A 16,973-nucleotide genomic window follows, 5' to 3' on the forward strand; every position below is an offset into this window, starting at 1 on the left:
GCTGACAGATGTTAGATGATAATCAATATCACTAGTTTACAAGAAAAATGAAGCTTCAAGAAAAAGTGTTTTTAGACAAATTTTAGGTCGCTGAACACGAAAACAATATTTATTTTTTTGTTCAAAGAAGCGATTTTGTGATTTTCTCAAAAACCTCGTTTTTGAGCATTTTTTGTAGTTTTTAGTCAATATTTCGTGTCAAAATCATCCAATTAATTTAGTCAATATGCAGTTTGAAATGTTCCGAGATGCCCTTTCCAAAAACATATAATATGTGTCGATCATATGTAAATTTTTTAGTGCTGCAAGCGACCAAAGTTTAAAAAAAGTGTATTTTTGACCATTTTTAAAAGTTACTCATTTTTAAATGATTTTTTTACCGAAAAACAATTTTTTTTTCGGACCTTTTAAAATCTAAGATAACAAATAATATGATTACGTTAATTTTAAGCCTAACATCGGATGAAAAATGTTGATGCTATGGCACATTGAGCGAAATAGAAATTTTATGATTTTAGCGGACCTGCCCTGGTGCGGCGGTTTAGAGGGTGTAGCCAGAGATGCAAGATTTGCAGACAAGTCTGCAAATTCGCAGACTTTTAATTTAAGCTGCAGATTTTTTCGATGACGCAGATATTTGCAGATTTTTCCGTTTGGTTGCAGATATTTGCAGATTTTTTGGTTTGGTTGCAGATATTTGCAGATTTTTGAATATAAAGGCTTTTGGTTACACTAGCTTTCCTGACATTTTTTGTTCTTCCCAGACTTTTAAAATTATTATTGCAGACATTTGAAAAAAGTACCTGGCATCTCTGGGTGTAGCACTGGTCTCATAAGCCAGTCGTCAAATATTCGAGTCCCTATCGGGAAGGAGTCTCAGTGGGATCGTCGCACTAGCCACGTAATTTTCTGTGCATTGAGAATCTGCTGTGAAGTCTGTTGAAGCAGAAGGCTAAAATTCCTTTAATTCGTAAAATATGTACTCACCATAGACAAAACAAAACTTTTCCAACGATATTTCCACATTTTAAAAAGAGCACTTAGTTGTACAATGAAATATCCAAAACCATTCAAATGCCGCAGGATGGATGGATGCAAGCTCGAAGAAGACAGTACCAAACACAAACAATAACTATCAAGTATAGAAGATTATTTCAGCTGAAAGAATGAATGTGCGAAAAATAAAAAGTTGCAATTTTCACTCAGTGCTTCATACCACCATGCCTTCATTCGTTTTCGAGCTCTCCATCGAGACAGAGGTTGTTTTTTCTAGTCCGTAGTGCTGTGTGAGGCGATAAAGAATAGTTTTAATCCGCATTCAAGGTTATTTTGCCAGTTCGGTTCGGTCCTCAGTCTTTTGTTCGCGTGTGAGGATTAAACAATAGCCAGCTGTATAAGCTGGATCGGTTCGTCGTTGGACACCAGTTTAAAGCTAAGTGGTTTTTGTCTTTTGTAACACATTTATTGCTTTCTTCCGTCTGCGCGGGCGCTGACCCCGTGCGTTGACGTTTTCTATGGTTCCCTCTCCGGATGGTCAAATGGAAGTTGAATCGGGTTCAACTTCTAAGGCTCCCCCCCGGCCCAAATGCTATCCAGAACTCTCAACTGGTCCATTTGTGGTCTTCTTTCGGCCCAAGACTAAATCACTGAATCTTCTTCAGATTTCTAGAGACCTGACGGAACGGTTCTCGGCTGTGACCGAAATTTCAAAGGTCCGCTCGGACAAGATAAGGGTGTTGCTAGCCAACTCAAAGCAGGCAAACGATATTGCTTGCTGTGAGCACTTTACGCGGGATTATAACGTGTATATTCCGGCTGTAAGAGTACAATCCGAAGGCGTCGTAACCGATGAGAGTTTGACGTGCGAGGATCTGCTGAAGTACGGGGTTGGCCGATTCAGAGACCGCTTACTTCAGCCAGTTAAAATACTTGAGTGCAAACGTTTGCACTCAGTAGTAGTTGCGGGGGATGGTTCAAAAACGTACCCCCAATCAAACTCTTATCGGGTGACCTTCGCTGGTACCGCTTTGCCAAATTTCGTGCTCTTGCACAAGGTTCGTCTGCCTGTGCGTCTGTTTGTGCCGCGGGTCATGAATTGCACAAAGTGTAAACAGCTGGGTCACACAGCCACCCATTGTAGCAACAAGGCCCGCTGTGGAAAATGCGGGGAGAATCATCTAGATGATTCGTGCAGTAAGCAAGCCGAAAAGTGTCCTTACTGTGCGGAGAGTCTGCATGATATCTCGGCATGTCCCGCGTACAAACTACGCGGGGATAAACTGAAACGTTCCCTTGCGGGACGATCCAAACATTCTTTCGCAGAAATGTTAAAGAATGCTACGCCACCATCCTCAGCAAACATCTATACTCACTTGCCTCCTGACGAGGGCGAGGCTGGTAACCCACAAGAGGGAACATCTACTAGGGTGCCTAGAATTTATAGGAAGAGGAGGAACACTTCCTCTCGTAAAGTTCCTTGTAAAGGCCAGAAGGTGTCCCTTGAGGGGGCTCCGAAAGTCACATCTATTGGAAGTGTTGCAACCAAACCGAAGCAATTAGCTCCTGGTCTCGGAGGATTAAGCTCAGAGAAGGAGTTCCCAGCACTTCCAGGAACATCAAAAATCCCAAGTGTTCCTTTGTTTCAGTTCGAGAGTAATCACAGCACTGGAATTATAAAACTCTCGGACATAGTGGACTGGATAATAAAAACTTTCAATATTACTGATCCTATTAAAAGTCTTATGTTAGCTTTTCTCCCTACAGTGAGAACATTTTTGAAGCAGTTGACTGCTAAATGGCCCCTCCTCTCAGCGATTGTATCCTTCGATGGCTAACTCATCGAACGAGGTCACGGATTTGATCACTGTTCTACAGTGGAATTGCAGAAGTATCATCCCGAAAATCGATTCCTTCAAAATTTTAATAAATAATTTGAGTTGCGATGCATTTGCATTATGTGAAACTTGGTTAACTTCCGACATAGAACTCAACTTCCACGACTTTAATATTATTCGCCTGGATCGAGACACCCCCTATGGAGGAGTGCTTTTGGGGATCAAAAAGTGCTATTCCTTCTACAGAATTAACCTTCCCTCGATAACAGGTATTGAAGTTGTCGCTTGTCAAGTAACAACCAAAGGTAAAAGCCTTTGCATAGCTTCCATATATATTCCCCCCAACACCGCGGTTGGGCACCGACGGCTACAAGACATCTTAGAATCCCTGCCAGCACCGCGACTAGTTTTAGGAGACTTTAACTCTCACGGTACAGCATGGGGTTGCCTCTATGATGATAACCGGTCTTCCTTAATTCAGGATCTTTGCGATAACTTCAATTTGACAATTTTAAACACGGGTGAAATGACACGGATTCCTGCTCCTCCAGCGCGCCCGAGCGCCTTAGACTTGTCCCTTTGCTCAACATCGCTGCGGTTAAATTGCACGTGGAAGGTAATTCCTGATCCCCACGGCAGCGACCATCTGCCGATTGTAGTCTCAATCAATAACGGTTCAAGGCCATTGAAATCAATCAATATTTCGTATGACCTCACACGAAATATCGATTGGAAGAGCTATGCTGCCGCGATATCCGACAACATCGAATCTACCCAAGAACTTCCTCCGGAGGAAGAGTACAGCTTTTTGGCTGGCTTGATTCTCGACAGCGCGAATCAAGCTCAGACTAGGCCAGTACCCGGCGCGAACATACAAAAACGTTTTCCCAAGCCCTGGTGGGATAAAGAGTGCTCAGACGTGTACGCAAAGAAGGCCGCCGCGTTTAAGACCTTCCGGAACGACGGGTTACCCGCCAGTTTTCGACAGTACGCGACGTTAGACAAGCGAATGAAGAGTTTGATGAAAGCCAAAAAACGCGATTATTGGCGCCGGTTCGTCGACGGATTAACGAGAGAAACATCGATGAGCACTCTTTGGGGAACAGCCCGACGTATGCGAAATCGAAACAGTACTAATGAGAGCGTGGAATATTCAAACCGTTGGATATTCGATTTCGCCAAGAAGGTTTGTCCGGATTCCGCCCCGGCACAGAAGATTTACCGCGCCGCGTCTCCTCACGATAGCGCGAACGAAACACCTTTTTCGATGGTGGAGTTCTCACTTGCTCTCTTGTCGTGTAACAATAAAGCTCCGGGGCCAGACAGAATCAAATTCAACTTGTTGAAGAATCTGCCTGACTCTGCCAAGAGACGCTTGTTGAACTTATTTAATAAGTTTCTCGAGACTAACATTGTCCCACTCGATTGGAGACAAGTGAAGGTCATCGCCATCCAAAAACCAGGAAAACCAGCCTCCGACCACAATTCGTACCGTCCGATCGCAATGCTATCCTGTATCCGGAAGTTGTTCGAGAAAATGATCCTATCCCGCCTCGACAATTGGGTCGAAGCAAATGGCTTACTGTCAGATACACAATTTGGCTTTCGCAAAGGCAAAGGGACGAACGATTGTCTTGCGTTGCTCTCAACTGAAATTCAAATGGCCTATGCTAGCAAAGAGCAGATGGCATCAGTGTTCCTAGATATTAAGGGGGCTTTTGATTCAGTTTCGATCAACATTCTTTCAGAGAAGCTGCACCAGCATGGTCTTTCAGCGACTTTAAACAACTTTTTACTAAACTTGTTGTCGGAAAAGCACATGCATTTTTCGCATGGTGACTTATCGACATCACGATTTAGCTACATGGGCCTTCCCCAGGGCTCATGTCTAAGCCCCCTTTTATACAATTTCTATGTCAACGACATTGATGAATGTCTTGACAATTCCTGCACGTTAAGGCAACTTGCAGACGATGGCGTGGTGTCTGTTACGGGACCCAAAGCTGTCGATCTACAAGGACCATTACAGAATACCCTGGACAATTTGTCTGCTTGGGCTATTAAGCTGGGTATCGAATTCTCCACGGAGAAAACTGAGCTAGTTGTATTTTCAAGGAAGCGTGAACCAGCACAACTACAGCTTCTATTAATGGGTCAAACTATCGCTCAGGTCTTCACAGTAAAATATCTAGGGGTCTGGTTCGACTCGAAAGGTACTTGGGGATGCCATATTCGGTATCTGAAACAGAAATGCCAACAAAGGATCAACTTTCTTCGTACAATAACCGGAACATGGTGGGGTGCCCACCCAGGAGACCTAATTAGGTTGTATCAAACAACGATACTGTCGGTAATGGAATACGGATGCTTCTGCTTTCGCTCCGCCGCGAAAATACATTTCATCAAACTCGAAAGAATTCAGTATCGTTGTTTGCGTATCGCCTTAGGGTGCATGCAGTCGACCCATACGATGAGTCTCGAAGTGCTGTCGGGCGTTCTCCCGTTGAAAAATCGATTTTGGGAACTCTCATATCGATTGCTCATTCGATGCGATATCTTGAACCCGGTCGTGATTGAAAATTTCGAAAGGCTTGTTGAGCTCAATTCTCAGACCCGTTTCATGTCCCTGTACTTTGACTACATGGCGCAAAATATTAATCCTTCTTCTTACAATCCCAACCGTGTGCATTTCATAAATACTTCTGAATCTACTGTTTTCTTCGACACATCCATGAAAGACGAGATTAGTGGAATTCCGGACCACATACGCCCACAAGTGGTTTTTATAATAAATTCCGAGAAGTCGACTGTTCTAAGATGTTTTATACTGACGGATCAAACCTCGAAGGATCCACTGGCTTCGGTATTTTCAATCAAAAGTTCACCGCCTCCTACAAACTCAGTGACCCTGCTTCAGTTTACGCCGCAGAACTAGCTGCCATTCAGTATACCCTTGGAGTCATAGAAACATTACCCGCAGACCATTACTTCATCGTTTCGGATAGCCTCAGTTCCATTGACGCTATTCGCTCGATGAAACAAGGCAAGCACTCCTCGTATTTTTTGGGGAAAATACGGGAGCTACTGAGTGCTTTATCTGACAACTCTTTCCAGATTACCTTGGTATGGGTCCCTTCTCATTGCTCCATTCCGGGCAATGAGAAGGCAGACTCCTTAGCTAAGGTGGGTGCCTTAGAAGGAGACGTTTACGAAAGACCAATTTGCTTCAGCGAATTTTTCAGTATTACTCATCAGAGAACCCTCGAAAGTTGGCAAACTTCGTGGAGCAGTGGAGAGCTGGGAAGGTGGCTACATTCGATAATCCCTAAGGTATCGACGAAACCTTGGTTCAAGGGGATGGATGTGGGTCGTGACTTCATTCGTGTGATGTCCCGACTCATGGCAAACCATTACACGCTGGATGCACATCTCCAGCGTATTGGGCTCGTGGATAGTGGTATCTGCGCTTGTGGCGACGGCTATCACGACATCGAGCACATTGTCTGGGCGTGCACCGAGTACAGTTCCGCTAGGTCTCGGCTAATGGATACCCTGCGGGCCCGAGGAAGACCAACCAACGTCCCGGTTCGAGATGTGCTGGCAAGCCGCGATGTTCTCTATATGTCCCTTATATACACCTTTGTGAAAACCATCAATATACAAGTCTAACTGCCCCTTGTTATCTCCTTATCATTCTCAGAACGCTCTTCCACCTGTATCAAAGCATCTGTATCGAATGAGCCAACAAACACGGGACCTACGGCACGAACATAACACGCTTAACTCGAAATGTAGCCGATCCACATCTGAGCCGTACTACGAAATCGTCTGGAAAAACCCCTGCCATCTTGAGGAGGACCACCCGGCGTCCCAGTACATGATTCCCCTGATGAAGGCCACCCGAGTTTGTAATCCATCCGTTGATCTCACGATGCCTGAAACTGAAATAATTTTCTCTCCCTGCCATCTTTGTCTACCCTCCCTCCCCTGCCTCTTATACCCAGAAGTAACACCCCTACCCCCCCCCCCCCCCAATATCATCACGAAGCATTTAGCTCTTCTTGTCTCTTCTAGTTTTAACTATTATATTATATAATCTCGTTGAAATTGCCCAACTCTACTACCCACAAAAATAACTATAATTACGAATCTTTACAAAATTCAATCATGCCCTCTAGTTATTCCTAGTTTTAAGTTAGTCGTAAAAAATTGTCCCCCTTAATTAAACATTATTTGCTCCAATAATCTCACTGATAAAAATGTCAAACCATATTGCCACAAAAACTAAATGACCTCCCTAATCTTACGAAAACAATATTATCCCCTTGTGTAGATATATAAGATAGCTATAAAATCGCATTAGTTTCATTTTTAAAAAAATCAATATGTAATCCCCTAGTTTTAAGCAATTTAAAATGTAAAACAAAACAAAATTGGCACCTTTAAGCTAACGCAACGTGCCTTATCAAATAAACGATTTGAATAAAAAAAAAAAAACCACCATGCCTTCATATCTTCCTTTTTTCATCCGACTTTTGTGACCGTTGGATTAAAATTTATGCAAAAAGATTATTTATCTAATTAGATTCTAAAAGAATTTCCTTCTGTCCTTGATTTATTATTAAAAATTTACCAGAAATGTGCATTTTTTTAAAAAAGGTCGAGCATTAGACTTTTTACTTTGGTCGATTGTAATCATTATAAATGTACATTTCTCGACAAACATACGATTACGGCTTAAAAGCTAACTGTCAAAATTCTCTTTGAAAGGAAATTCCGGACAAACCGTTACTCGCTAAACGCAGTTCATAACAGTTAATGCAAGAGAAAACGTTTTTCTTTTGTTTACTATAAAGAGAATTTTGACAGTTGGCTTTTAAGCCGTAATCATATGTTTGTCGAGATTTGATCTACGCATATTATACATGTTCGGAAAGGGCACATCAATACCTTTCGAACTGTTTCGATCGGATCCTATTTGAACAAGATATTGACAAATAACTAAAATAGTGCCCAAAACACCTTTTTCAAAGAAATCTTGAAAATGCTTCTTTGAAAAAAAAAAATGGACTTGGTTTTCGTATTCAGCGATCCAAAATTAACTGAGGAAACACCTTTCTTCTTAGCTTATCGCGATTACCTTAAAATTGTTAAAATCTTTCACATTATATTCTGAAAATATGAAAAATTATTTTACTGTAATAAAAAATAGACCAAAAACAAAAAAGCGGAAGCAAAAGAATTTTTTTTTAAGCTCGAACTGCTTTGAAAGAGAAATAAAGTATCATTTCTCGTAACTTCCTTTTTCTTGTAAACTAGTCTAATCTTATTTAAGACCAAAAGAGATATGTGAAAAACAGAGCAATTTTCACTCGGTACCTAATAACATCGCCAGTTTTTGTCGGATTTTCGTGATCTTAGGCATAAAATTCACGTGAGAACTTTGCCTGTCACATAAGATTTTAAAAGATTTTTTTCGCTGATTTTTTTTTTTATGAAAAATCAACTAAAAATTTGTAATTTTACCAAACACTACTTTTTTGACTTTGGTTGCTCTTAACCCTAAATTATTGATATTTTATTACTAGCATGTTTTACATTTTTGGAATGGGCACATCAATAACTTTCGAATGGTGAGTCGTTTGTGTTAATCGGAAGATTTTTTCCTGAGATATTGACTAAAAACTGCAAAAAGTGCTTAAATACACCTTTTTTAAAAAAATCACAAAAACGGTTCTTTGAAAAAGAAAATGAATATGATTTTCGTGCTCAGCGACCCAAAATTGACTTAGAGAACACCTTTTTTCTTAACTTCATGCAATTAACCCAAAATTTGTAAACTAGTGTATTTGTTTGTATTTTTACATATTGTAAACATATAAAAGGTCCACGGCTCCGTTAAGCTACCGCTATGAGCCGTGTCAAATAAGCGAATTAAAAATAAATAGAAGCTTTATCGAGAAGGCAACCACTCACTTTATTCGACACTCTAGAAGATTACCTGTTTATAGTAAACCCTTCAAATGGGACAAACGTGAAGACGGAACCAAGCAAAGTGTATTCTTCAGACTTCATGCAGCGCATATAAAGTTTACTATGATCTATTGAGTCGATTCTACCGCATATCAAATTGCCTTATAGTGAATTTCAACGAACTTCAAAATTTGTGTGTACATTGACCACTTACTGCCGAAAAAATCATCGCAAATTATCCGATAATCGAGGATATTCCGCTTTTATTTCTAATAGACACTGGACACTACGATCAAATATAATTCGATCTAACTAACCTCCGGCGACCAACTTTGGATAAGGAAGGTTTTACCGCGTCCCCTAAGAATAAGCCACCACGACATTCAGTAACGAACTCGATGAGGGTATCTAACCCATCCACTACACAAAGAGGGAATCGTATCGTATACCAACTGAATCTAGAATGCTCTCAGGTCTCAACACTGCTCACAACGGACGAGTTACCGGATAGTTTAAACCCATTTTCAATAAATCCTGATGGATCAAAATATCAACAATGTCTCAGTTTTTCAAAAGCTAGCAGATCGAAGACACACCAACTGAAAACATGGTTCCTAACGCAAACTGAAACATAGTTCAACATACAGTGGGATACCAACAATAAACTCACTCATATTATCATTTTGATCCAGAGGATCACCGTCTTCCGACATGTATCCGGGTGGAGGTGTTTCTGTGTTTGGAATAGTGCTCACTCCGACATTCACCGAGTCCATAATCGTGGTGTTGGTCGGGATCTGCTGACCCAGTGTGACCTCCATGTATGACGGTGCGGTTTGGTGTTGCTGCTGAGGTTGTTGCTGTACTGGCTGTGGGCTGGTTACATAATTGTCACTACAAATACAGAAAAAAACAATGGTTTGGTTACATTGTAAACAAAATGATACAAAGAAAAACACTCACTTCAGCGCATTGTTGTACTGAATGTTAACCGGTACGGTATTGCTCAAATCATCCAAGGTATAGGTAACGGAACCTTCGCCTCCCTGAGATGTGGATAGGTTCTTCGGCACGAGGATCGTCAACGGTTGCTGCGATTGTGAGTCGATTTTGGTATAATGATACGGGTTGATGCACACTTCGTCTTTTTTCAAGTGGTACGCGTATTCGCAAATATCCAGCGCTTTCAGTTCGGCTTGACTCTGCGAAGAAATAAACATCAATAGTTAGATCATTTGCTACATTTTATGAATGATATAGCCAGGAACGAACTCGCATAAATTATGCTAATCATGCAGGGCACTGATAGCGTTCATGATCATGCATACCTGAAGATCGGGCCAGCGCCAAAGTCTGCAGTAGATAACGTGTGGAAGGCCTTTCCTCAACGCAACTCCATTTTCACCATTGGCTGGGCGGGCTCTGCAAGAAAAAAAAGTGATTTACGATACCTTGTTAAATCTGACATTCACAAAACATATTCGTTTGTTATCGCTAAGACATTTTGACCAGCATTCACTAGTGATTGTTGATACCGATCGTTCGGCGGAAAAATGCTGAAATTCCGAAATGCTGTGAACACCGCGTGGATTTTTCAATAGCTTATTATCCTAATTAATTGGCTGTAGTATGTACGCTCACGCGTTATGTGTCTCCCACATGGGCGAAGGAAATGAAACCATCACCGATACGCGCCGCTCTATTGGACCCGAAAGATACATCCATGGAATAGGAAGGTAGATAGGTAGCCATGTACAGCACAAAATTCGTATTGGTGCTGGCGCAGCAAATATCAAAATGGATAAATACTTAATGAGTGCACTGTTCGTCCCACATGCAGCAGCAAAATGCAACGATGACCTCAGGGATCGGAGTGCAATGTTGACATAGGCTGAAGATTATGAGGTAATTTTACGATCACAAGCATCCCACAATCTATTTTTATAAAAGCCAAACTGACTGTGTAGGTTTTACGGATTCCGAAACGAAATATCCGATTGACATAAAAAATTGTTAAAAATATGTTTGACTCAATGTCTTTTGTGCACCGATTTTTATTGTAGGATAGTATTCGTGTTTATAATAGTGAAGTGCTTCGGTATTCCACTGGTAATGAAAACAAGTGTATATCCAGTGAACTTCAATTAGCTTAATAATAGTATGTAGATCTACTATTTTGGTGATATATGTGAGTATGCGATACACAAATACAAAAAAAAAATCAGTCGAGCGTGTACTCAACAAATCTCGAAACTGATATCTCAACATTTGATTGGTGATTTACAGTGCGTCACAGCTAACAAATGTTACTTTTACTGAGATGTCAGCCAAAAAATTATTTGCTGGCATCTCAGCTGTTCAGATCTCTACAAAAGACACAAAATAAGCTGATATTCGGCCAAGAATTGGATGTCTACTTCTTCATGAGAACCTGAGATAAGTCTCGTGATTTTTATCACGATATCACGCCGTAGATAATTACGAAGATTATGAATACGATTGGGTCATTAAGCCATACGCTGTTTTTGATTTTTTCCAATGCAGCTGACCTTAAAGATACGTAGTCAAACATTTTTTTCAATTTTTTGTACACAAAACAACAAATAAAAATAATTTTATGAAATTGAATTTTTGATACCACACCTCCAATTGAACTACCTTGATCCCTATCCTTTTGCTGGGATAACTATCAAAAATGCTAACCCATGTGGCTAAATTCACTGTCAAAGAAAACCGATAGTGCCAAACGAGAACATGTTTACATTTTCGTAGAAAATCAATTAAAAATTATACTGATGTTTTAAGGGTTAAACTTATACAAAGGCGATGTTTAGAATGATGAGCTCTATCGGTTTATGTAATAAAAGAAGAGTTTTATTCTTCATTTAATGACCCAATTCATCTCACGGGGCTGCTGTAGACGGCCACATTTCGTAGTCACTACTTTCACTACACTTTGGTTGTTGCCCTGGCTTAGGTCCAGCCCAGTGAACAAATTTTCTGACAGAGACCGCTCTGCTAGATTTCTGTAAGTCTTGGTTTGGCAGCCCTGTCAGATTTCTGCGCGTATCCTGCCGGGTTAGTTGAGCTAGGGCGAACTCGGTTTCGCTCGCGTTTTCTGGCAAATTTTGACAGGAACCGAGCAAAACCCTGGCATAACTCGGACATAAACTGTGCAAAGATCCTGGCAATTCCTACCTGGTAGAATGTAGCACGAATCGAGCAAAACATCTGACAAAGATGTGGTCGTACATTTCTGGCTGGATTCTGGATAAAAGTGAGCAGCATTGGTTGGTTTAACCGCTTCTGTCAGAAACGGTTGTTATATTTGAGCGAATTCGTTGCCAGAATTCTCGTACAAATCGCGCAAAATGCTCGCAGAAACTCTGTCAGCATCAATTTCGCTTTGCTCAACTTTTGCTAACTTTCTGCTTGCTACGCTGACCGGGATGCTGATGGTCCCGCTCGGACGTGCTTGGCAGAATTTCCCCCAGATAACCGGCAGCGAAATAAAAAGTCTGGCAGAATTTTTGGGGGTCTGGCTGGCAGAGCGCTGCTAAACCGGCGGGCTCAAATGCAACAACCGTTTCTGGCAGAATTTTTCGCCTTACGGTTATTAACGGTTTTTTTCTGCCGGATTTCTGCCATGCACGCACCGGCAGGACCGTACCGCTTCAGGTTTTGCTTGTATTTTTTCTTAATTTTTTTAAAATTTATGTAAATTTATAATAAAAACATGTCTAGAGACATGAAATCCATATTATTTACCATGTTTGAAACCAAAATCTTTGCTTCTCCTTATTTTTACATCTGCCAAAAAAATCCTTCTTGGAAAAATGTAAATATGGCGAAAATGAAACAACGATAAACAAAACAGAACCGGTGAGGCGAATCTGCCTGCCATAACTGGAAGGAGTATAGCTGAATTCTGGCAGCGCAATTTTGATAATTTTGACAGCTGCCGGAATCCTGACGGATTTTTGCTGGCTGCCCGTTTTTCTTCCAAGCGGGGTAGTGTGCTTCCCAAAGGCTTGTGTCAACTGCCCAGTTAAACTCATTCCGGAAACGGTTCGGATCTCTTAATGGAGTCATTATGGATTCCAAATCAAATGCAACAACCGATTCTGACTCAGAATCGGTTGTTGCATTTGATTTGGAATCCATACTGACTCCATTCAGGATTCCGAATCAAATTCCGAATGGTTTGACGGGTGTGAGTGGTGGAAGGTCGGTCACAGTAAACACATCAAACAACCACAAACATTTTCTGCTTTATATTTGAAAAAAGAGAGAGATTTCAAAAGCGTACAGTTTGTTTGGTCTTGAAGGAGGAACAAATCTCAAATAATGCCCTACTATGTTCAAACCGCAGTTGTTCGAGCACGAACTTTTGCCGGCCACCGAAGGACTTTCTTCGCTGGTTTTAGAAACCAGCAACTCACAAGCGCGCACGAAAACAGTACCAAACACGGCCAATTATTGTCACTCACCGTCTTCAATTTGGCCGGTTTAATGTATCGATCGGAATCGCCCTTTCACCGCGATCACCGATGGTACAACACGCGAAATGTACCGCACCGAATAGTTCACCTGTCGCTAGGGAACTTAGCCAACTTGCACTGTGGCTCACCGTATTAAAAAACGAACCGAAACACTAAGTCCACCAACCCGCTGGGGACTTGTAAAATTTGCTGCCTGCTGACTTAGGCAAAATTACCGACGGCTTTCTTTTAAATCGCACCGAGAACGAAAACGAACAACCTTCCTTCACCAGATCTATTTTCAACTGACTTTATATGCATAGTATTAGCCGTGATCAGCTGTGATCGAGACGATAGTTTCATTCCTCTCTCTCTCTCTCTCTCTCTCTCTCTCTCTCTCTCTCTCTCTCTCTCTCTCTCTCCAAATATTTTCTACCTACTGCTACACAGCAGAGTGTATGTATAGTAGTGCTCGTTTCAAATTACACAGGCTGAGTATTTGGCATAATCATTTCTAGTCCAAGGGTAGCGTTACTATTTTAACGTATACAAAATATAGTTTTACTTTAGTTTCTAATTGTAGTTCAGTGATTTCACAGTAGTTTTAAGTCTAGTAGAAATATTTACAAAATAGCGTGTGTGCCGAACATTCCGGCCACCTTGAAACATTACGGTGTTTCAACAAAAAATTAAAGTGTGTTTGTTCTGGTGTTGCTTGCTCCGGGTAGTGGATGTCGATGATCTCGGTTGAGGATAGCAGATGTTACTCGGGAATGTGATAGCTGAGTTGCTCGTGTATAATGTCCACCACAAATCCAGCGACTGGCAACCATTGCCCTTGGAGTAGTTCATCGCCATCGACCGAGAAATAAGAAAAGATCAGGTAGATCGAACGATTGGGGTTAGGGGATTGGAATTGCAATTACCTGTGCAATGCGCAGGTGCGCATCGAGCAATTTCTCCCCGTCCGGGTTGCTCTACCTGGATGACAACTCTCAGTCGGCTCGTTGAGTTGGTGGTGTCGGTAGTAGAGCGATTCTGGCCACAGGACGCACAACCTCCTTGGCTGCAGCGGTTCGTAGAGTGACCACACGAACGATGCCATCGGCTCCGGGATGACATTTGATGATTTGGCCGAGAGGCCAATTGGTTGGCGGGATGTTGTCATCCTTCACGATGACGACTCTGCCAACGTCGACGGAGACAGGCGGGTTGCAGCCTTTCGTAGCACGAGACTGCAGCTGTTGCAGGTATTCCGGGTACCAGCGAGACCAAATAGTTTGGAACCGTTTTTGAGTTAATTCCCAGTGGTCCAAGCGGTTGTCAGGAGTCTCCTTCAGATCAGCTTCCGGAACAGCTTGGAGATTGCTCCCGACGAGAAAATGTCCTGGCGTAAGGACCTCGAGATCGGACGGATCGTCCGGCATTGGAGTCAGCGGACGAGAATTGAGGCACATCTCTATCTGCGCCAGCAGTGTGAGCATGTCCTCGTACGCAACGTTCACGTTGCCGATTGCCTTCAACAGGTGTGTCTTCGCTGACTTCACTGCAGCCTCCCAAAGACCGCCAAAGTGTGGTGCTCGAGGTGGGATGAACTTCCAGCGAATTTCGTTGTCGGAGCACCAGTCGAAGATCTGATTCCGATCAGACTCATCGACCTTCAGCATGCGGTAGATGCGGTTCAGTGCATTCGATGCACCTTTGAAAGCGGTAGCTCGATGTGAACTGCCTTCGTAGAGAAGCAGACGAATATGGCCACGTACACCTTCGTTGGGCCACGGTTGCGGACAGCGGACTTCAAATAGAAAGGTCCGCAATAGTCGACTCCGCAGACGGAAAACGGTCGGGTTGGAGATACTCTCGATGCCGGAAGATCTGCTGTGCTCTGCTGGACTAGTGTGGGCTTGCTACGGAAGCAAGTGTGGCAATGGTGAAAGACGGATTTCACAAGATTTCTGCCGCCCAGAATCCAAAACTTCTGGCGGAGAGTGGCTAGCAGGAAATGGGGGCCTGCGTGCAGTAGCTTCAAATGATAAAAACTAGCCAACAGAACAGCGAGCGGATGCTTGGCAGAGAGGACGATCGGGTGTTTCTTCGCATCGGTCAGCGCGGCATTGCGAAGCCGGCCACCGACACGTACGGTGCCTTCGGGATCGACGAACGGGTTCAACCACTTCAGCGTGGAAGATCTTGCGACACGTTCGCCACTAGCGAGATCGGAAATCTCCTCAGCGAAAAGTTCACCCTGCGCGAGATGACAGAGCGTAAGTTCGGCGTGTTGGAGTTCTTGTGCGGTAAGCGGATGGACTGGGTGCGGGTTAATGTTCGGGATGACGAGTGGCTTGTACTTCTCCTTTTCCGAACGACGTTGCGAGGCTCGTTCACGAAGCACGTGCAGATAACGCTGAATGAACGCTGTCACTCGGCGCAGCTTGGAGAAGTTGGAGTAGCGAGCGAATAAATCAGTGCAGAAACTCAGTTGTGTCGTGGTCATGGCAACTAGTGGTATCTTGCGTCCTTCGGCGGACACTTCTGGAGTTTCTGCTGCGGGTAACGTTGGATTTGGCCAAAAATCCGGAGACCTTGCTAGCCACTGTGTCCCAGTCCACCATCGTGTACGGTTGAGGAGATCAGTAGGACTCAATCCTCGGGAAATGTCGTCAGCAGGATTGTCGACTCCAGGAACATGCTTCCAGCGGTTGAGATCGGTTGAAAGCTGTATCTGCGAGACTCGGTTTGCGACGAAAGTCTTCCAACGACTCGGGTTCCCGCGAAGCCATTGGAGGACAGTAGTGGAATCTGTCCAGAAATGAACAGTCGCAGGAAGCTTCAGCGTCGCGTTCAGCTTCTTGTACAGCTGGGTCGACAAATGTGCGGCGCAGAGTTCCAGTCTGGCGATTGTCTGGCGAGTAGAAAGCGGAGCTACCTTGGACTTGGACGCCAACAACTGGACCGAAACTGTGCCGTGTGCTTCGGTTCGGACGTAACAGCATGTCCCATATGCGCGCTCAGACGCATCGCAGAAGAAGTGAAGCTGGATGCTGACGGCGTCGGGCATCGAAATGAAGCGGGGTACGCGAACTTCACTCAACAGGTGTAGTGTGTTATGGAACAGTTTCCATTCTTCTTGGAGTGTAAACGGGAGCGGCGTGTCCCATTAACATGCTTCGCCATTCTGCTTCAGAGCCCAAAGTCGCTGCATGAAGAGTTTGGCCTTGGTGATCGTTGGACCCACGAGTCCAAGAGGGTCGAAGATTTGGGCGATGTACGACATCACCTTGCGTTTCGTCAGTACGGATGCGGCCAACGGCAACTGAACCTTGAACCGGAGTATGTCCAACTTTGGTTCCCAAATGAGGCCGAGCGTGGAGACGGCCTGGTCATCCTGAAGATTATGGAACGGCTGAATTGCCACATCATCAGGTGGTACATCCCCAAGAACTTCAGGAGAATTCGATGCCCATTTCTTGAGCGGTAATCCAGCGGAAGCTAGCATTGCCGATGCCTCACGACGCAGCTTGATGGCGGATTCTACGTCCGGCGCCCCAGAAAGAAAATCGTCGACGTAGAAGTCTTCCGTAACTGGCCCACTTGCGATTGGATACAACTGCTTGGTATCCTGTGCAATTTGCTGCAGAGTACGCGTAGCTAGGTACGGAGCGCTCGCTGTTCCGTACGTTACTGT

The 16,973-nt window shown here is 43.4% G+C and overlaps 1 protein-coding gene across 1 annotated transcript in view; it reads right to left on the reverse strand.

Moving 5' to 3' along the window:
- LOC131680917 (mothers against decapentaplegic homolog 3) overlaps positions 1–16,973 on the reverse strand; it is a 53,815-nt gene that overhangs the window by 7,676 nt on the left and 29,166 nt on the right. Inside the window, exons 2-4 of the mRNA XM_058961632.1 lie at positions 10,136–10,229; positions 9,771–10,009; positions 9,478–9,701 (exon numbers count right to left, since the gene is read on the reverse strand). Coding sequence (XP_058817615.1) covers positions 9,478–9,701; positions 9,771–10,009; positions 10,136–10,229 — 557 coding nt within the window. The remainder of the gene's footprint in view (positions 1–9,477; positions 9,702–9,770; positions 10,010–10,135; positions 10,230–16,973) is intronic.

The sequence above is a fragment of the Topomyia yanbarensis genome, chromosome 2, assembly GCF_030247195.1.
Source record: "Topomyia yanbarensis strain Yona2022 chromosome 2, ASM3024719v1, whole genome shotgun sequence".
Lineage (NCBI taxonomy): Eukaryota > Metazoa > Arthropoda > Insecta > Diptera > Culicidae > Topomyia > Topomyia yanbarensis.